Raw genomic sequence first — 23,074 nt, 5'->3', positions numbered from 1 at the left:
TTAATGACTGCTTCTTTAGCTGATATGGGACTATTTATATCTTTATTCTGATCCTGACTTAACTTTGGTACCTTATATCTGTCTAGGAAATTGTTCATTTCATTCAGGTTTTCCAGTTTTGTGAATATAGGCTTTTGTAGTAGGATCTGATGATTTTTTTTTATTTTCTCAGATTCTGTTGTTATGTCTCCCTTTTCATTTCTGATTTGTTAATTGGGATACTATTCCTGGGCCCTCTAGTTAGTCTGGCTAAGGGTTTATCTAGTTTGCTGATTTTCTCAAAGAACCAGCTCCTGATTTGGTTGATTCTTTGTACAGTTCTTTATGTTTCCACTTGGTTGATTTCAGCACTGAGACTTCTCTTGGATGAATTTTCTTCCTTTTGTTTTAGAGCTTTTTGGTGTGATGTCAAAATGCTAGTGTGTGCTCTCTCTGGTTTCTTTTTAGAGGCACTCAGAGCTATGAGATTTCTCTTATGACTGCTTTCATTGTGTCCCATAAGCTTGAATATGTTTTGGCTTCATTTTCATCAATCTCTAAAAAGTCTTTAATTTCTTTCTTTATTTCTTCCTTGACCAAGTTATCAATAAGTAGAGTGTTGTTCAGCTTCCATATGTATGTGGGATCTCTATTATTTATGTTGTTATTGAAGATCATCCTTAGTCTGTGGTTATCTGATAGGATGTATAGGATTATTTCAATATTTTTGTAAATGTTGAAGCCTGTTTTTTGACTGATTATGTGGTCAATTTTGGAGAAGGTACCATGAGTGCTGAAAAGAAGGTATATCCTTTTGTTTTAGGATAAAATGTTCTGTAGATATCTGTTAGATCCATTGGTTTCATAACTTCTGTTAGTTTCACTATGTCTCTGTTTAGTTTCTGTTTCCATGGTCTGTCCATTGATGAGAGCGGGGTACGGATGTCTCCCACTCTTTTAGTATGTGGTGCAATGTGTGCTTTGAGCTTTAGTAAAGTTTCTTTAATGAATGTGGATGCCCTTGCATTTGGAGAATAGATGTTCAGAATTGAGAGTTCATCTTGGTAGTTTTTACCTTTGATGAATATGAAATGCCCCTCCTTGTCTTTTTTGATAACTTTAGGTTGAAAGTTGATTTTATTCAATATTAGAATGGCTACTCCAGCTTGTTCCTTCAGACCATTTGCTTGGAAAATTGTTTTTCAGCCTTTTACTCTGAGGTAGTCTCTGTCTTTGTCACTGGGGTGGATTTCCTGTATGCAGAAAAATGTTGGGTCCTGTTTATGTAGCCAGTCTGTTAGTTTATGTCTTTTTATTGGGGAATTGAGTCCATTGATATTAAGGGATATTAAGTAAGAATAATTGGTTTTTTCTTGTTATTTTTGTTGTTAGAGTTGGGATTCTGTTCTTGCAGCTATCTTCCTTTAGGTTTCTTGAAGGATTACTTTCTTGCTTTTTCTAGGCCATAGTTTCTCTCCTTGTGTTGGAATTTTCCCTTTATTTTCCTTTGAAGGACTGGATTTGTTGAAAAATATTGAAAATATGAAATACTTTGTTTCTCCATCTATGGTAATTGAGAGTTTTGCAAGGTATAGTAGCCTGGGCTGGCATTTGTGTTCTCTTAGGGTTCGTATGACATCTGTTCAGGATCTTCTGGCTTTCATAGTCTCTGATGAGAAGTCTGGTGTAATTCTGATAGGTCTGCCTTCATATGTTACTTGACCATTTTCCCTTACTGCTTTTATCATTCTTTCTTTGTTGTGTGCATTTTGTGTTTTGATTACTATGTGAAGGGAGGAATTTCTTTCCTGGTCCAAACTATTTAGAGTTCTGTAGGCTTCTTGTATGTTCATAGGTATCTCTTTAGATTAGAGAAGTTTTTCTATAATTTTGTTGAAGATATTTGCTGTCCCTTTAAGTTGAAAATCTTCATTCTCATCTATAACTACTTTCCTTAGGTTTGGTCTTCTCATTGTATTCTCTATTTCCTGGATGTTTGGGGTTAGCATCTTTTTGCATTTTGTATTTTCTTTGATTGTTATGTCAATGTTTTCTATGTAATCTTCTGCAACTGAGATTCTCTCTTCTATCTCTTGTATTCTCTTGGTGATGCTTGTATCTATGGCTCCTGATTTCTTTCCTAGGTTTGTCTCCAGAGTTTTCTCCCTTTGTGATTTCTTTATTGTTTCTACTTCCATGTTTAGATCCTGGATGGTTTTGTTCAATTCGTTCACCTGTTTGGTTGTGTTTTCCTGTTATTCTTTAAGGGATTTTTATGTTTTGTCTTTAAGGGCTTCTACCTGTTTTCCTGTGTTCTCCTGTATTACTTTAAAGAAGTTATTAATGTCCCTCTTGATATCTTCTACCAGAATCATGAGATATGAATTTAAATCTGAATCTTGCTTTTTCGGTATGTTGGGGTATCCAGAACTTGATGTGGTGGGAGTAGTGGGTTCTGATGATGGCAAGTAGTCTTGGTTTCTGTTGGTAAGATTCTTGCATTTGCCTTTCACCATCTGGTAATCTCTGATGTTATATGTTCTTGCTGTCTCTGGCTGGAACTTGGTTCCTCCTCTGAGTTTGTAAGCCTGTGTCAGCACTCCTTGGGAGACCAGCTCTTTCCTGGCAAGACCACTGTATACCTCCTGGGTGCTGATGTAGGCCCATAGGACCCTGTCCCAGCTGCTATGCTGCTTCTGCAGCTTGTGTGCTTCTGAGTGGACCCTCCTTAGAGAATCATCAGAGAGAAAATGGTGATCTCACCTGTGTCCCAGTGTCAGACACTTCCTGAAGGCAAGTTCTCCTCTGGCAGGGAAGGTGCATAGAGAGCTGAGGGTCAGCCCCACCTCCTGAGTGTAGATGTAGGCCCTTAAGAGCCTGTCCCAGCTGTTCTGCCACTTCTGCAGCCTGTGTGCTCCTGAGTGGACCTACCTTAGAGACTCACCAGATATAAAATCTAAATTTGACATTTTAAAAAAATTATTTATTGTTTTGATTGGTTAAAATTACTTATGCCTGCTTTATAAATCTCATTAGTCACTTAGAAAAGATAGGAATATTGGCTGGTTACTACTTTCTTAAGTCTAGGGTTTTAGGTATGTTGGTGAAATGCTTGCAGTGTAAGCACAAGAACCTGGGTTTGATCCTCAGCATTCATGTATGAAAGCAGACAGACATTTTAGGTCTGTTCTTGTTATCTAGTGCTAGAGACATGGATGAAGGAGGTCTCAGAGAGCCTCATCTAGCTGATGAGTACCAGATCTCCAAAAGGAACACAGGGGAAGATTGTCATTTGATCTACACATGTATGTATAGGGACACACACACACACACACACCCCACAAAAACCACAACCTTTGATATTAGAAGTAAAGAGTACTGTGCTGTACTGCACACTACAGAGATAAAGGTCATGTATATACAGGGCAGTGTGCTAAGCTCTGGATGAAGATAATCCCAATTCTCCATTGCAACAGCCCTATCAGGAATTATTACCTCATTTTTCAGATAAATGAACTGACACCTAGGTACAAAGTCACAAATTCCTTGTAAATATCTTGTAAGTTGTATTCAAGGAGGTGTTCTTGGAGGCAGACAGGAGGGTGAAGAATTGGGACAAAGAGGAAGGGAGGCAACAGACCCTGCACACAAGGTCAACTTGTGTAAAAGCAGGTTGTTTTCTTTTCTTTTTCTTTTTTTTTTTTTTTCCAGCTTGGTGCTTTAACTTCAAGAACTAGTGGTCCTAGAGGACAAATGAGAACAAAAGCTTTTTAAAGCACATGATTTGGTGCATTGGCAATGAGGTCTCGACCAAAGCTGTTCATTTGTAGAGTAGATACCCAGTCTTTCAAATGAGTGAATTCCATGTTCATTAATTAAAAATAATTAAATGTTGGGCCCCACTATTTATTGATGGCATATGAAGCTCCACTGAGAGGCAGTACTGTTCTCAGAGAGGCTCCTGTGAGCAATATTTCTCATTGTCTTTGAAAATAATTAAACCCACATTTCAATGTTAATACAATCACTAATGAAAAGATTCTTGTACTAACAGAGCAAGAAGGGACTTTAGAACCCTTGGACTTTAGCCCTGTCCAATTAGGATGAAAAACGAAGCCCAAAGCATTGACCTTGACTCACTCAGACCAGAAACAAACTCCTAGCAAAATTAGTTCTAAGAAAGCTACTTGAAAATAGATGAATATTTTTTATTAATTATAAAATATATTTTTAACATAGAGGTTTATGTTTTTGTGTTTATGGTTTTCATTCAATCAATGTAACTTTCCTATGGAAGATGTTTTAAGTTTTAACATTATATTGTTAGTATCATGTCTGATTATTCAGTAGAAGTTTTATGTATGTGTTTTACTCTAATAATAACAAGCTTGTCTTTGCAAATGTAATTAAATATTTGATGATTCCCCATGTAAAGGCAAAACTATTTAATTACTACACTTGAAGTTATAATTTAGCAAAAGACTGCTACCTGTGATACTTGGGTCTTAAAGAACATTTTAATATTCTTCTCTTTATCCCTTCAGTATTCTCCTCCTATGACAAAGTATATTATCATTATTTAATTAAAATAATATTAAATGCATTCTCTGACAATATCATACATATACATAACACATTCTAATTAGTCTCATCTCACACTTCTTCCCTTCCCTACCCATATAACACACCTTCCTCTCTCCAAGGCCTTTCCCTTGCTCACCATTTATGTCTTTCTGTTCTGTTTCAAGATCACTGAGTTGATCCAGGGCAGCCTTTATGAAAAGGAGTTTCATAACACTGGGGCCTTGTTGTCTCACTGAGGGCAAGGGTTTAAAACCGTAACTTCTACTCACCCAGTATCAATCAGGCTAGTAGTTTGTCAAATAGAGGAAGGGCCATATGTGGCTTTTTAAATAAGATCTTTGACAATTGTCTTACTTATTTGTTTGGACATCTTAATTGCAATTAATTAATTAATTAATCAAATACTGTGACTTAATCTCATTTTAGTACCTTTATGGACTGAATCTTTGTGTTTGCCACAAAGCTTCTTTTGGAGATTCTTAACTTCTAAAATGACTGTTAGGAGGTGTGGCTTTTGAGAATTAATTAGATCGAAAAGCAGAGAGCTCTCAGTCTAATCTTATTTAGAAATGAGCTCAGAGAGCTTTCCAGCCCCATTCTGCCAGAGCAAGATAAAGGAGAAGGCAGCATTCCCTGTCCTTGAAAAGGGATCTCACCCGAAATTGACATTGTTACTGTGCTGAAGACAAACGTCAGTGTTCAGAATTAACTGTCTTTGTAAAAAGCCATCTGGTCTATAGTACTTTGTTATAGTGGATTCAACATATGAACACTACCATTACTATATTTTTACTCAATTTAGAACAAAACACCTGGGAGAAATGCCTTTTTTCTTTCTCTTACTTAATTTTTAACATCTACCTCCAAAGCATTTCATCTTCAAGCCCTTGCCTCTAGCAGGATAAAAAGTTAAATATATCACTGAAATGTGAAAATAAATGGCCCCATAATGATATACTGAACATCTATGCATTCAAAACTTTTATTACGCAAATAAACTCTGTCATAATCCCACTTAAAATGAGAATGGAATGAAAACCATAGTACAAGTTATACTAATTAGGCAATGGTTTCTGCATTTTGTTTTTGATAAGCATTACTCCATTCATCTTCCATGAATAGAAGGTTACTTGCTCAGTGTGAATACTTGTATATAATACTTACAATCAAACACAGCTTTCCTTCTAGCTGATGAAACCCCATTAAAAGATTTACTTCTGAGGCAGCAGTTAAAACAAAATGACCATGGGGACACTCACATCTTCATAAACAATTTTCATGTTCACTGGGAAGGGGCCCTTGATCCCTGTAATCCTGATATCCAGTGTCTCACAGGGCTCATTTGTACCATTCATAACTATGGGTTCTGTGGGTTTCTTAGCTAATGCTTTACAAACAAATGAGCTTTTTCATTTATTCCTAATGACTTTGGTTTATACAAAGAGATCTTAAACTGTCCCCAGAGCAATCATTTTGCGAAAATGTTATTAGAACATCTTTACAAATTTAGAAACAAAAGGGGGTTTCATTAACCATGGAAGTCATTGGGAATTGAGGGCCCCTGGCATATTCAGTTCTTACCAATCTTGTTTTATTTTCAGTAATGAGTAAAAATGATCTTGTGAACTATACATTGATTGTCTGGTGAAGGGGTAGGGAAGCGAGGAACTGATGAGGTAGAAGAGTTGCTAGAAAACTCAGCACTCTAGGCTAATCAGCTCTGCCTTAATTCTTGGAGAAGATACATGCAATGTTAGCTCCTGGTATCGGGTAATTGAGCCAATCCTTTCCTGAGACTTGGGGATTTGTTCCCAAGACTGAAGATAATTTTTCGTGCTTTAGATGATCTATTCAAACATACGTGTCTTTCATATTCTTCCTCATCAAGTTTGGTGCGTGTACTGTGTACACAGGAATGGGCAGCTTGCGACAGAATTGAAAGTAGACATGAAGTCTTTTGAGAAGCACTTCCATATTATACAGCATTTATCTTGATCTACAGCTGCAGATTTCTGCTTGGAATTTCTCACTTTCTATATAGCTTTCCTTTCAAAGGGCTGCCTAGGACACTCAACTTATATTTCTTCAGCATACTGATCATTGTATCTAAACTTTTATTGCTGGGAATGTTTATAAGGTCTCTTTTCATCTTACTGTTTCATCTTACACTTTGGCTATAGGGTAGATACTTAGATCACTGCTGATCATGTCCTTTTCAGACACTTAAAGGCTGTGTTGACCATATATCATGACAATGCTAGCAAGCATAATGGTTTTTGTTAGAAACCCAGTCTTTCTAATACCCAGTATTTCTAAAAAATGACATTTTAAACACTGCTTAAATTGTAAAATTCAAAGGGGTATAGAGGTACCATCCATGTCCAGATATACTCTCAGAGAATTACATGTTGGTTGTGGTGGTATGAAAATCTCTCAGCAGTTAGGCTCAGGAAAACAATGGTGCACTTTTAAAAGATGTTCTGCTATTTGAGTGATCTTCTTCACTATTCTTGGAGTTCTGATTGATCTGACAGAGATTAGCCACCTGAGAGGTCACAGACAGCTTTGTACTCTTTCCTAATTTTCACCACAGCCCAGAGATGGTGAGGATTCCAACTCTAAACTTCTTTCTGGGAGAAGCATTAACCTGTCCATATGATGCCCCAGTCTCTCCAGATCTGCCTCCTAAGAGAGCATCTGGCTTTCCAAATATGGAATTCTGATGCATCTGGTATGATCTAGACACCTAGTAGAGAATAGAGACAGTTGGCTAGACACTTAGATGTCACAGTTTCTCTACTAGCTCAGCAGAGAGTAAGCAGACAAAAGCAAGCCAGTAAGTAACATCCTTCCATGGCCTCTGCATCAACTCCTGTTTCCTGACCTGCTTGAGTTCCAGTCCTGACTTCCTTCAGTGATGAACAGCACTGTGGAAGTGTAAGCTGAATAAACCCTTTCCTCCCCAACTTGCTTCTTGGTCATGATGTTTTGTCCAGGAATAGAAACTCTGACGAAGACAGCTTCTATACTTCATAGCATTATCCCAGCCTTTTTTTTTTTTTATAAGTGCCAACTTATTGACAATATATGGGTGATCTTAGATTATGACTATTAAGAATGATTCTTTTCACTAATACATACTAACTCTAATTGCTTTAGTTAATTTCAGTATGCAGTGTTGCAAGCTGGTAATAAACAGAACTGTAAGATATCTGTGTCACCAAGTCTTAACAAGGGAAGACTCTTGTTGATAGTTTCTATGGGGATGCAGGCTGAGGAAAAGATCAAAAGAAGATGCGAATAGAGTCCAATGAGTTAGGGTTTCCATAGCTACATAACCAGCATCCATACTAAGAAGTTCATGTATAAAAGTACAAAAAAAAATAGAGAAAAAAACATTAAACATAGATGTTAAACTATATTCCTTTTACAGAGAGCTGTGAATCTTCTGGTGCTGTGGTATTGTACCACTATCCTCCTTTTTTACCCCCTCCTCTCCTTTTAATGGATGAACAAATGTTTGCTTGTTAACAGTGCTGAGGGAAATGGTTGGCTATTCTGCAATCAGCCCTTCTTAGTGACTGAAAATGAGTCTGGTCCTCTCAGAGTTTGCGTCTGTTTTCCCATACTAGTGTTTTACAATAAAAGTTCTGGATCTTTAAAAGCCATTGTTCCTTTGTGTGATTTAGAGAAGACAATCCATATAGTCACATTTAAATTATTAATGGAAAATGTAACTAATAGAGTAATGAATGTTGCAAAAGAGAGATATATACTTTTCAACTTTAAAAAGTCATTTGAATATTTCTCAAGACAAATATTTTAAAGAGCCCAGAAATGTAGTAAACCATGGAATACCACTGTGCAAAAGTTGACTTATAAGTTTATAATTCATGAATTACCAAGCTTGACAAAGTTCATGCTAATTTTTCTCACACTAAATTTTATTTTGGAGTCATAGTAATAGTTTGCTATTCTTTTTAAAAATAACTATATAAACATAGAGGAAAAGGTCTTTGTTAGTTTTGCCTTATTACTTATCATTAAAATTTTGATCCTCTGTATTTTTAATGTTTGAAGAAACAAGTGCTTGCTGACAGGAGCCTGATATAACTGTCTCCTGAGAGGCTCTGCCAGTGCCTGACAAATACAGAGGTGGATGCTCTCAGTCAACCATTGGACTGAGCACTAGATCCCCAATGGAGGAACTAGAGAAAAGACTGAAGGAACTAAAGGGGTGTGCAGCCCTATAGGAGGAACAACTATGTGAACCAACCAGTACCCTCAGAGCTCACAGGGACTAAACCACCAACCAAAGAGTTCATATGGAGGGACCCATGCCTCCAGATGCATATGTAGCAGAGGATGGCCTTGTTGGACATCAATGTGAGGAGAGGCCCTTGGTCCTGTGAAGGCTCAATGCCCCAAAGTAGAGGAATGCCAGGACAGGGAAGCAAGAGTAGGTGGGTTAGTGAGTAGAGGGAGGGGGGAGAGGATTGGAAGTTTTTGGAGGGGAAACCAGGAAAGGGGTTACATTACATTTGAAATGTAAATAAAGAAAATATCTGATAAAAATAAAAATAAATTAGTTCTAGATAGTAATATGATAAAAATTTAGAGTAACCAGTTAGCTCAGGTCGTTAGAGTGTGGAAATAATATCACCAAGGTCATGGAATTAATCTTCTCTACTGGCCCCATGATAGTTTCTTTGGTCTGCATAGATGGCCCAGTAGCTAAATTTTCTTACTGTTCTTACAGAAGACTTGACTCTGATTCAATTTCAGGAAACCAGCTCAGGTTTCAGAACCTGTAATTCTAGTTCCAGGGGATCTGACACCTTCTTCTGACCTCTCCAGGCTCTTGCACAACCTGGATGCAGTTACTTATTTTCAGGCCCTTACAACTACATGTTACTTTTCTTAATAGAATTTTTAAAAAGAATTTAAAATAAAATGGTTGTATTTTATTCAATAAACTTGACATCCTCTACCTTTGTCTTCATTTCCTGAGTGTACATATTATGAAAGCAAACTTTCAGACAGGAATTATGTTAATACTACTGAAAATATAAAGGATTTCATTTTTGATTCTATAACAATGTTTGTTTTTAGCTTGTTTAATGATAACTTTATGAATATAAACCAAAGTTAAATTCAAAACATATTGGAAATAAAAAGGTTATTTTATTTTCTAGTCTCAAGTACATTTGAATATTATTGTTATGTACTATTACATTTTTAGGAGAAATATAATTGACAAATCACCTTTTTCATAGCTGGCTCTAGGAAAGCCACATTGTTCTTTATTTTCAAACCGTAAAGCTTTTGATTAACAGAAACCCACCATGGGTTGCTTCTCTAGAATACCCCTGAATGTTAGAGACATCGTCTACTGCACAGGAGTGTCGCTGCTGGATGAGGATGTCTGGGAGTTTATCTGGATGAAATTCCACTCTACCACTGCAGTTTCTGAGAAAAAGATACTGCTGGAGGCTTTAACTTGCAGTGATGACAGGAATTTATTAAGTAGGTGAGTCCATTAAATTACCCAAGTTATTTTTGCAATGAACATATCATCTAAAGTCAAACTGCTCCAGAGTGATTTTGTTTCTTTGAATATATAGTCCTGTGAAATTGGTTATTATAAAACAAATCTTTCTAAAGATAAGGAACCCTACCTACATGGTGGCAGGATGAAAGCAACTTGACTTGAAAGATAACATTGTTTAGGACTAATTGGTTTAATAAGTTTGATATGGGTTTAAGAAAACACTTCATTGTAAAAGCAAACATTTAATATGAAGAATTTGAGAGTGGAGTTGTGTCGACAAGTAAGATTTGTGTTTTTTTTTCCATCCCATAGATATTCTTGGAGTTTAATTAATGTATTTCATGAAAAATGCTATGAATTTTATCTGTATTTTCTAAACAAAAATTATTCTGTAATTGTTCACTGGGCAAGTTTTAACTCAAGTATTTTTGAAGAATAACGCAAAATTGTGATTTTTTTAAAGTAAAAATGATTAAGATTATAAAGTGTTTAAGTTTTCACACTAAATATTTTCCCACCCTCTTATCCTTGTAGGCTTCTAAATCTGTCTCTGAATTCTGAGGTGGTGTTGGATCAAGATGCAATTGATGTCATTATCCACGTAGCCAGAAATCCACATGGCCGAGACCTTGCCTGGAAGTTTTTCAGAGACAAATGGAAAATACTAAATACCAGGTAGAGATAATAATCTATTCATGCCCAAATGAAGGAATGAAAGCCAACATTTGAGTTACAGACACACGGGGATTGTTTTAGGGCTGTGAACCAAATGAAAAATTTAGACATTAAAATATTTAGCAAAGATAGCTTCTGCCATGCCTTGAAATTCATGATTTTTAACAGTTTTTTACTATCCCTTATGTAATAAAGACGGATAACCTTAATGGGAATGCATGGAGAGAGTAAGATGTGTTTAACCAGGCAACTTGGCTTGGAAATTCACCAAACTAAATAAAATCAAACTCTGTCCATTAAACTTATACATTCTGTATATATTATTTAAAAAAACCCACAAATCCCATATAAATGCTATTCCAACAAGAAACTTTACTCTTTCAGAATTGTTTTAAATTCCCTTTAAATGTAAATATCATCAAACATCTAAATAAGATAGTGACACAGAGAAGACACATTTATCATTTAAATCATTGTACTATTCCAGCTGCAGTGGAATTAATTCCCAGGATATCTTGCTTCGTGGTGAGAATTCTTCAGCTTCAATTTTAGAAATTATTTCATTAAACATTTAAATATATTATAATAAATGCTAATTTATGTCTTTGATAATCTCTGTGGTATTTTAAATTAAATCTATTATGGAGCATGTAAATGTTGCATGTTACTCTCCAACATAAATTTTCCCAGATAGTAAGCAGACCAAACATTTGGTCTCTTAAAAGGAGATGTAAATACTATTGTGTGTGTGTGGCTTTTTTTTTCCACTCCTTTATCAGTTATTCTTGCATAACCAGTTCATTAGAATGAACTTGTCACAGTTACAATCATTTCTATCTATATTTACTTTATTGTCCGAAACCACTGATTGTAGCTGTAAGGCCTGTTGACATTTTTGTGTTTTTAAGTTCGTATCTTAGAATAATAGAAAACTTAGTACTCGAGTGCCATTGTGTTTAGAATGACTCATGTAACCAGCAGTAAGATGAAACTAATACAAACGAGTATTTCAGTTTAAAGGGTTTCAAAAGTACAGACCAGCCATTTCTTTAGCTTTATAGACCTGAGCTCAATGAAGCCCATGTGTGAACAGGTATCATTTATTTCTTCTTACCCTCATCATGCCTATTTTGTCTCTAAGGAACTATGGCCACCATTCAAAGGAGAGAGACTGAGATTTTGGTCTACAAACACAGTAGTGTTTATTTTCACAAGGAGGAGTGCTACTATCATCTCTTATTTTCCTATCAGTTCTTGGCTGTTAGGGCTCATGGGAAGGGCTGTCTGGGATACTATATTCTCACTTTACAGGTTCCTTCTGGTTTTAGTTATCAAGTGCTCTCATGGCTTCTGTTGCTCTCAGAAGAAATTCTCTAACCCATACTTTTCCACTGATGTCACCGTGTAGTACAACAGCCATTTCCCCGTGGGGTCTCCTATTGGAGTACACCTAAAAACTAAACCTATAATTTTTCTTTTTTACTTGTCTCTTGTTCCTTAGTAAGAAATCCTTACCTTTCTTTCTCAGGTAACTATTCACCAATTGCTCAAGCCACCTGACTGGAAGTCTATCTGGATCTTTTCCTTCCTTTCACCATACATAATAATAGATCCAAGGTCCTCTTAATTATCTTAAATATTTCTTGAAGACTTCCTTACTCTTCCTACTAATACTTCTCTTTTTGTTGTTGTTTTTGGTTTTTTTGTTTTTTGAAGACAGGGTTTCTCTGTATAGGCCTGGCTGTCTTGGGACTCACTCTGTAGACCAGGCTGGTCTCGAACTCAAAAATCTGCCTGCCTCTGCCTCCCAAGTGCTGGGATTAAAAGCGTGAGCCACCACTGCATGGTTCTACTAATACTTCTTTAGCATATTTGTTTCTTTTCCTTGTTCTTCTCCAGTAGGCTTATAGCCTTGATAATCTTGATCTTTCTGCCTCTGTACTCATGCTCACTGCTGTACAGATGCACATGTAAGTCTTTTCATTATCATCACAACCTTCTAAGAGGCATTGATAACTCTCCTCTACAAAATTCCCCATGGTTCTGTACCACACTGAACATAAAAGCTTCACAGTGTCTATACATTGTCTATAGATTATGGAGATACATTTTTATAGATTATGGGGATACATTGTCTATAGATCATAAGTCAAGGAATTGTGCCCATCCTGTAAGAATTATATAACAACTAGATATAAATAAATAGATATTTTGTTTACCTCTTAACATTCTTTTACTCGTCCAGCCTCACAGTATATGTGCCTTCTGATACAAGCTAATTAAAATTCTCTCCCTTTACCTTTCATACTTCCTTGCCTTTGTTTGTGTCAGATTTCTGCTTGGTGTTTCTTCCTCAGAGCAATACTATACTCGGTATAGATCCGTCTCCTAAAATACAGAGCTGTTGATCTCTCAACTCTGTGAATCACTTCATCAATACTACATCATTGCATCAATACTACATCTAGTTTCATTACACAGAAATTATCTCTTTCCATGTCTAGAGGTTCGGCTGTATACATTCAAAGCTAGAAATTACGTCTTAGTCTTCCTTGCCTGAGAGTGTAAACGAAAACAATTGGACCTCCCAGAAAATGAAGTGTTTTTGTTTCTGTATTTTTGTATTTGTTTTTTTCTAATCTGGAGAGTCACTTTTCTGATCACATGCTGTTTACTTGTATTATTATCGAAGTGAGTGTTTGGTTGCTTACCTCTTTGAGACAATGCTAATGTGTAATCTTGGCCATCTCCCCACCCACTAAGCGGCTCAGTCTATCCTCAAATTTGCCGAATTCACCTTGTCTCTGTCTCCTGAATGCTCAGACTGCAGGTTTGTGTCATGGTACTCGGTAGTTCACAGTCTCGAGTGTCCACCTATTCCTTTGACTAAGATGTCTTTTCTCATCATGGCGATCTTCCCATTTGAGTCCCTCTTTTCAATAATAAAACTAAGTCTTTCAGCAGATAAAGTACTAAAGACCTCAGCAGTTGAGAAAGCGAAAGGAAGCATCGAGCAAATATGGCTGGTCCGATGCTTCCTAAACCTCAATCCTACTATTGGTTATTTTGGTTCTAAGAGCATAGAAACTATAATAAGTGTCAAAGAAGAGCAGAGGTAGATTAAGGTGAAAGCTTTCATGCTTAGGGATACATTGTCTATAGATTATGGAGATACATTGTTATAGATTATGGGGATACATTGTCTATAGATCATAAGTCAAGGAATTGTGCCCATCCTGTAAGAATTATATAACAACTAGATATGAATAAATAGATATTTTAATAACTATATGAGCAACTGATACTCTTTTTGTGAACTCTGCCTTGGATTTTACAACTTAATTAAAATTCCAATATCTATTAAGACTAGGCAGAACACAGAATCTGTGTGACATGCCAGTCTTGCCTGAGCTTTTCTTGCTTTTTATTTCATTTCCTGAGAGATAATTCCCTTACAATGATCAAGATTTCTGTGTACTAAAACATATAAAACTGCCCCTTCTCCTGGGTCATGGCTTGCAAACAGAAAAGCAATACTTTAATCTAATTCTAGGAGCCTGGAATTTTGATAAGCTCACTAAGAGTCAGACTTCTCTGAAGCACTGTGTAGCAGGTCAGCTGGATCTGATAGCACCCCGTGGCAAGAACCGCTTCTTTGCATTTCTCGCTCCTGAAAAGACTAACCAGAACTGCCCCGAAAGCTGGTGATCACTGACTGCTCTGGCAAACGCAACCCTTGGGAAAGACTCCAAAAACCATTATAAAAAGATTGCTTAAATTACTATCTAGGTAGACATTAAGTTTTTTTCTTTTATCTCTGTAGGTATGGCGAAGCACTGTTTATGAATTCCAAACTTATCAGTGGAGTTACAGAATTTCTTAATACAGAAGGTGAACTTAAAGAGGTAAAAATCTTGTTACCATTTTCTTATTTAAACATATAAAACTACAGACTTACTTTGATTTCTTCACATTAGATACATACTAGTTCCTTTGATATCACTGCTGATTTACATATCCCCCATTCACACATTTTTGCACGTTCTCATATATACACACATGCATGTAAACATACACACACACATTTCCTTAACCCATTACCTGCAGAGAAATTTCTACCATATTAAGTGTTGAATGACTATGAGCAATGCTGAGAACTCTGAAGAGTGTTCAAATGTAAGGAATTCCATAATTTGGGGCCAGTCATTCCAGAGATCTTCAAACTGACATCTTCTCTTCAAATGATTCTGTGAACTCGGTTTATAAATCATCCACCAACAGCCATGCTAATGACTACAGGCACACAAGAGACCACGCTTGATGCTGAAGTATGCAGTAAAAAGGTTCATGGCATGTGCAGACACAATAGCCTGCTAAAGATTATTAGGTCTATTAAATGGAATAAAAGCATATTCGTACGAAGAAACACAGATGGTAATACACATCAAAAATAACAGTCTGCCTAAGATTGATAGATTGGTTCCATCACAAGTCAATTTCATTAGTGAAAATAAGGTTGACTTTTTAATGAACTTGTTCTCAGGTTCTAGAGTATCTATGTTTTCCTTTCCCTATTGTATATCTCAATATGTGAGCTATCTAGGTGTCCCCTTCCCCTCCACTTGCTCCTGTCTGTGCTAGAGTGGGATATCACATGGGGATGATCAATCAAACAGGAAAAAAATAACAAAATATTCTGTCACTTGATTATGATAATAGACGCTGCCTTTCCCTCTTCTGCTTTCCACACTACCCAGCTAATCTTTAGCAAGGACCCTTAGATGTATTAGTTTTCACAGAAGATAGGCCGGAAGCTGTGACCCACAGATGTTCCTGCTGAGGGGTAATCCTTTACATGCACTGGACCTGGCACCCCATCCAGTTCTCCAATACTTCCCAGCTTCCTGAGAGCATCTCCATTTACTTGGCTTGGATTTGTCACAATGGTACTGTGCTGAGCCAAAGCTCTAATTCTAGTGACTTGAAAGTCAGTCTCCGCCCCTGCTAAGTGTGTCCTCAACTCTGAAGGTTTAGCTTTGAAATCCCGCAATGTTTTTGTTACTTTTTGTTTTGTTTTATCTTTATGAAAAAAGCTAAATGAAAAGAACTTTTATGTGGCCAAATGAAACAGGAGGTGTGGGCAGTTTTTTATTGCTTTCATTGTTTCTACCTTTTAAACTGAGTGCTTTAAATATCATGACTTAATATTGTGTGATCAAGAAATAAAGTGTTGATTTAGCCACAACCCCCACAAACATTGATGGTAGCACAGAAGTGGTCCCTCCCTTCTCCCTGTAACATTCTTCCCTTTTTCCTTGCTCATATATTCCCTGGTTTGCTAATACAAAGGTCCCAAACCCCTTGTTGTAAGTTAAAATTTAGTTAAATTTTTCACTTGCAAACCATCTGGTTTTATCCACTTCCCTTACATATTTAATTTTTATCTTTTAATTAATTGCCATTTAAACTTTCCAAGCTACCCTGATCATGAAATTTATGACTTCTGAAATGAGACTAAACTATGGCTTTTATTCCATTATCTTCAAAGCACTCAACTTAACAATGCAGGGTCTCGGCAGAATAAGCAATGGGCTGTTCTGCTGTGGACTTGCATGCCTTCCAATTTAACAGTTCTGCCCAAGCCATACTTTCACCACCTAACCATCTTCTGCAGGAGTAGGGAATGTTATTTTCAAGTAGCATAGGGTTTAATTTGTGTTGTCAGTAACCCCTTCCTGAAGCAGAAGATGTTAATCAATATCAATGCCTTCCCTTTGAGGTTGTAACATTGCTCCTAACTTTGTAGATCCAAAGGGAATCAGCACCTCTGTGAATTATAAACCCGTTTTTAATTTTTTAAGTGTTCAATTATATGATTTGTGTATGTCCTAATATGGGTTTGTGCCTAAGAGTTCAGGTGCAGCTGAGAGGACAGAAAGGGCTTTTTGGAGCTTTTTAAGATGGAGTCACAGGCTATTTGTGCTGACTGAGGAAGGTGATGGGAACCTGTCTTAGGCCACAGCAAGAATAATATTCTCTCAATACCTGAGCCATCTCTCCAGCCCCCTGAGAAAATAATGTAATATTTTAATTACTGGTCTCAACTTCTGTGAGATTAAGTAGAAAAACTTATTCTGTTTTATAGTTCCTTCCCTCAAACTGTCCTAATGGCCTAGGACTGTAGTTTACTTTTTAACATTTTCTTTAAATTTATTTGTTTATTTACAATCTAGCCATTGCCCCCTCCTGGACCCCCCTTCCACAATTCCTCATCCCATTCCTCCTCTCCCCTGTTTCAAAGAGGATGCTCCCCCACCATTGCAATTTGGCTAATATTCCTTCATGAGGAAATCCATCCTTTTCTTAATTTTAAATTAGCAGAAGTCCAACCTCTTGAAACCCCAGAAACCTTAGTCATGTTCCAGCTAATGTCTATGGAGCACTTCTCTCATGTGTCGGGTTCTTCTGTGAACCTAACACACAAATTTGTTGTAGAAGAATATGCCTCCTCTCCATCACAGAGATTTCATTTATTATTTTAATGGAAAGTTCTTTACCTCATAATAGGTCAATAGCTAATTCTATTTAGTTCTACAGTTATCAAGATTATGTTACATTTTGGGATTCATGCTTAAACTAAGTTATGTTGCTGGAGTCTCAGATAATAAGGACACATTGAGTAAATGAAATAAATGGAAGGATAAGTAAGATATTTCTCAGAATTAAACAGGTTTTTAAAAGATGGATTAATAAACACACCTAGAAATTCTGTGCTAAGAAAATCACATGGAGCAAACAACACTGCCATTTTACTAAATTTTATTTTACAAAGGTGCCTAAGCTTGTTCATAATGAAAGCCTCATAGACAAATACATCAAAAGCCAATTAAGATCAAACCTAATGGAGGCAGAAAATCTCGCAAAGAGCCTGAGAACTAAGCAGGGTGGAATGCTAAAAGCGTTTGTTTATGCAGAGGAGGCCACAGAGGCATGCAAGTTCTGCCAGACATCACAGGCCCCGCAGGGACCTGTGAGATGGCTCTGAAAGCGCATTTTCCATAAGCAGTGCTGAGAAATATGGGCCACAAGGCCAATCTGTGGCGACTATGCAAAGTGTGCCTGATGTGCTCTGATGAATAAGAGCCTCTTCCAACGTGTGAGTCACCTCATGAGAGATAAGCTCCCGAGGAAAGGACTTAGCATACTTCAATCAGAATTGGAGAAAGGAAACTCTAAGGATCTGCTAGTTGCGTTGTCTTACATGATAATCTGACTTTCTGTCATTGTGTCAGTAATAGATCATATTTAAGCCTGTGGGTTGGCATTTTCTTCATGTGTTCAGCTGCTGCATGAAGAGACTTAGCTCATCCTTCCCTGAATGCAAGTCTCCAAAGGACCATTGATCATTATCTGGCATGTTCCATGAATGCCTAAAACAAGTGTGTGTACTTTTCATTGACATTCAATATATTACTAAATATACTATGATAACACGTTCTGTAGTAAATCACACAACTCAAAATTAAATAAACACATTTTTGTTGCTAAATAGTTATAGACTAAATCCACTGGAATCTATGTGAATGAAAATGTATCATTGTATTAATAAATTTCAAAGTACACTTCCTGTGTGTGTATATGTGCATATAAGTATTATGTATGGTATATATTTGTATAGAGCAGTATCTAAAATGTTGGACGTGTACAACAAATACCCTCACACAATTCTTTTTTTCCTCTTTTAAATATACATATATATATATATATATACATACATATATATAAAATTTTAGTCAAATACATTAATTTTAGGACCATAAAATAACTCTCAGTTATGCCTTAAGCATCTTACAGTTGCTTTCAAATACAGTGATTTTGGTGTCTGTTTTAGTTAGGGTTTCTATTACTGCAATGAAACCCCATGACCACAAAGCAAGTTGGAGAGGAAAGGATTTATTTGGCTTACATTTCCACATCACTGTTCATCAAAGGAAGTCAGGACATGACCTCAAACAGGGCAGGAACCTGGAGGCATGGGCTGATGCAGAGGCCATGGAGAAGTGATACTTACTGGCTTGCTGTGTATGGCTTGCTTAGCCTGCTTTCTTATAGAACCTAGGGCTAACAGACCAGGGATGGAACCTCCCACAACGGGGTGGGCCCTTGTCTATCAATCACTAATCGATAAATGCCTTACAGCTGGAACTTTTGAAGGTATTTTCTCAATTGAGGTTCCCTCCTTTCAGATAACTCTAATTTGTGTCTTGACAAAAGCACAATGGTATCTCAAGTATGTAGTTCTGTGATACACTTTTCCTTTGCCACCATTGCCAGATGATAAACTTTCATAAAGCCCATTAGTATCAAGTAATCAAAAAATATCATCATAAACAAACCAAGATATCCATGAATTAAAATCCAAGTTTATTTCGAGAAGTAGAACTAACTGCATTTTCAACACCCCCACACTTCCCTCTTCTTCTCCTGATCTTATCTTGAGGCTCTGAATATCCTTCCTGGCAGAGCCGCCATGTGGCACCCACTCAGTGAGGGATCACACCCCACACTAATTACACCACAGAATGTCACTTTGCTGTGAGTTGATTTTTCACATTTGTCTGTTAGCACTGTAATTGTTGGTTGGTCGCCAGTTTCTTAAGGCATACAGAACAAAAAGTGAAGGTACTAGTGTATAATCTTGAAGCAGATTCCTTGAGTCTTCTCAGAGTGTATGAACTCTCTAAACAAAAATGTCTTCCAGTAAGAATCATAGCAAAACATTTAAAAATTTGAACTTCAGTGCTCAAATTCTCTGCCTAAATGAAACAATATTTCTTCTTTATCCTAAATAATCCAATCTTTCTAAATACCTAATATCCTCCCTTATCCTAAATACCTAATATTTCTAAATCTATCACACTGTTTGTGAGTTCATTAAACATTCATTTCTCATAGCACCATTGCTATGTTCTACTGTCCAGTTACTTTGGCAATCCCTTGACATTTAAGATAGTTTGACTTTTAGAACATGACTAACAAATATTCAAATAGGAAAATGACCCTTTAGTGTTATAGTCAATTGCAAAGACTCTTTGCTATGGTGGATGTGACTTGTAATAAGACCTGTTTGTTGAAGCCATACCACCAACCTATTGTGAATAGATAAATTAAATTTTCTAATTTTGTCTACTGTGTTCTATATATCTTGAGTCCTGGAAAAAAAAAAAGAGCATGACTTTTTAAATGTAACTTAAAGCAAGTGGAGCTAGAGGGCTTTTTTTTCAAGTTTTTCTAGGTTTCCATGTGACACTTCATCTCAGATGCATCTTATCCATGTATGTTCTACATAATGTATATGAATACATGCAGATTCAACATGTTCATTTTCTATTTCCAGCTAAAGAATTTCATGAAGTCCTATGATGGGGTAGCATCTGCTTCTTTCTCACGAGCTGTGGAAACTGTGGAAGCCAATGTGCGCTGGAAAAGGTTTTACCAAGATGAGCTTTTCCAGTGGCTGGGAAAAGCCATGAGACACTAATATCCATCACTTATAGAGCACTCACCCTAGAACTTTGTAGGAGGACCTGCTCTCTGTGGGATGAGGTGGCTAGCCAGAATGTCAGTGTTAACATGAGAGAGGACTTTCTTCTTGTTTTGGTGTTTGATTTGTTGGGGGCTATTATTCTTGTTTCATTGACTCTACATTTGTGTTTCTACTGGATATTCCTCTATAAAGAAACTCTTGCAAGTGACACTTGCCCTGGTTACTCCAGCTGTACATTCCCTACTGTTCAGGACCAAGTATGATTACTGGTGCATGTTAATGTTGCTGTCAGTTTGGGAAATCCTATTCAGACTATTCTGTGCATGGATATATGGTCCTGCCTGTGTTCCGGCATGCTTATTTAACATGTCCAATGTTGTATGTGAACATTATGTATGTACATCCAGAATGGGCATTATGCGAAAGCACAACGATTACCTATGACAATCAGTGTTGCAGTGGAAGGAAAAAAAAAAAAACACTTCAGAAGGGAATTCTATTCTCAGCCATGGACATCGGGAGAGATACAACAGCTCTCTAAGCAATCTGTGTGGATTGTTTCAGCACTTGGATTGTCTGGCAATGATTACTGAGATGTTGTTAACTCATTTTCTTTGAGTTAAAAGCTGTGTATACACTTGCAAAGATGTATAGATAGTATGTACATATGCATTATGTACATAAGGAAGATCCATATGTATATAGTATGTTGTACATGCACCTGTTTGAAGACTCTCTTCAAATCAAAGGAAACTTAGCTCTTTTTTATAAATTTGTGGACACCTGGAAAAGGCTTCAAGAAGTTTATCTCAACATTCCTACTTTATATATCTTGCTTTCTTACATGTTTTTTTTTGTCTATGTACTGAATGATGATGTATTATTCTACCACAGGAAACTAAATTCTAACAAAATACACATGTAAACTAACCACTCTGCAAAGTCTTTTAAGTCAGTGGCAACCTTTTGCCAGTTTCTATAATTACATTGGTCAACATTTCTATTGCATAAAACAATTCTGTGTAAACTTAGAATGATCATTGCTAAGGAAGTGTTTCTGTAGAGCTTCTTGGTTTTTCTGAGTTTCGCTACTGCAGAGTGAAATTCTCTCTGTGTGTTGATCTTTATGTGTACAGTGCTCCTAACCTTCATTAAGCAACCATACCTCAACAGGTCTATTAGTATTTAATGACCTTTAATGCCAGTTGTGCCCTCCCTTAAGACACAAAGTTGCTTTTATGCTGTGTTACTGTACAAAGCCTTCGGGAATTAACAACCCTGTTCTACCTAGGAATTTTGAAGAGCCATTTCTATGGCTGTGTGTAACACAACTAGATTTCAGTGCTTCTCGCACCCAATAGGCCAGCTCCTTGCTTCAGAGTCAACATATCTTAAGTTGAACATTGTAAAATATTTATACAGCTATTCTATTGAGTCACGTATTGTGTAAACCTTTTCGGTTTTTCTGTGATGTTCAGCTCTTCCAAATGTTGCAGTTCAGAGACTGTCATTCAATGTTGGAAAAAAAAATCATTTATAAAATAGAGGTCATAGAATTATTTTTGTTTGTACAAATGAGAAGCAATTTCCCAATCCGTGGACTACATAAAAACTAAATCTGAACCTTATCATGTAAACAATTAATATTTATTTCTTACAGCTACAATTTTCAACACCTCATTCAATTAAATTACATGAATTCTAAGTACTCTGTGGTATGAAAGAGTGATAGTCAGGTCATGCTTAATGTGAAATATGAGATTTAAGTTACTTACTGAAAGTGAGCAAGCTTTAAAATATAACCTTCATAATTAGTCTACAGCCACGAGGAGCCTAAATATCTGTTATAGCACCGGTGGATTCATTCATAAAGCAGAACTGCCCAAAGTGGTAGCCATGGGTATCTTGTTTTGCTCCCTGATGTACTGTGAATCCTTTGAGTTCGAGGCAGTGCTTTTCATTTTGAGTGAGTTTTCACTTCCAACTTCGAGTTTGAGGGACTTTCTTAGTTCTCTTTCCTCCCCATTGTTAATAGTCATAATCCTCTTTCAGTGTTTTAGTGGCCTTGAACACAACTGGTTTAGCTATTATCTAAATCCTCAGTGCATAATTATGTGCAATGTTTATACCTCATACAAAACTTGTTCAACAGTCTAGTGGTACCAACAGCATTGAGATGGCAGTTTTGCGCTACACATTTTTTCAGTTATTGAACCTTTCCGATGTTTAAATTATATCAGGCTTTAAAGTTTCTTTTTAGTTGTTTAAATAAGTAATATTTTCAAAATAATAAAAAAACTAATGATATCTCTTGGAATATTCTGTAAAATGTAGCTATAAAATTATATTTTCTACTTAGAGTTTCTACCTTTCTCTTTTGTGTGTTTTACAAATCAATTATCTACATGAAATAACAATGTTTTGAAAGTGTCCATGGTCTAGTCTCAAAAGTTCCTTTCTTATTGTATGTATAACAGCAAAACTTTGTTTTAATTAGAAAATACTAGGTTATTTGCCACTTTGGGCATTATTATCTCTATGTAACTTGTAAATATAATGTTTTCCCAATTTTCATACATTTTTCTCATTAATTTCCTTAAGGTCTTTGAAGTTTCAAAAATAACATGATTTCAAACTTAGAAGGCTGATATGTACAGCCTTCAAGAATCAGATGTGCTTCTTGAAATTCATTAGCATGTACTTTTGCTGGGCCTTAATTTCCTTTTTTTTAATACAAT

General features: G+C 36.4%; 1 protein-coding gene across 2 annotated transcripts in view; it reads left to right on the top strand.

The window, feature by feature from the left end:
• Trhde (thyrotropin releasing hormone degrading enzyme) overlaps nucleotides 1-22,610 on the top strand; it is a 415,327-nt gene extending 392,717 nt beyond the window's left edge. For both annotated transcript variants that reach the window (XM_085843166.1, XM_021175200.3), the window contains exons 16-19: nucleotides 9,926-10,093; nucleotides 10,649-10,789; nucleotides 14,613-14,694; nucleotides 20,187-22,610. In XM_085843166.1, the coding sequence (XP_085699292.1) occupies nucleotides 9,926-10,093; nucleotides 10,649-10,789; nucleotides 14,613-14,694; nucleotides 20,187-20,330 (535 nt within the window). In that variant the 3' untranslated portion in view covers nucleotides 20,331-22,610. The remainder of the gene's footprint in view (nucleotides 1-9,925; nucleotides 10,094-10,648; nucleotides 10,790-14,612; nucleotides 14,695-20,186) is intronic.
• Nucleotides 22,611-23,074: the final 464 nt, after the last annotated feature.

Source organism: Mus caroli, unplaced genomic scaffold, assembly GCF_978045245.1.
Source record: "Mus caroli unplaced genomic scaffold, Mus_caroli_1 scaffold_9, whole genome shotgun sequence".
Classification (NCBI taxonomy): domain Eukaryota; kingdom Metazoa; phylum Chordata; class Mammalia; order Rodentia; family Muridae; genus Mus; species Mus caroli.
The sequence above is the reverse complement of the archived record's forward strand: the minus strand, read 5'-3'. Positions and strand labels throughout refer to the sequence as shown.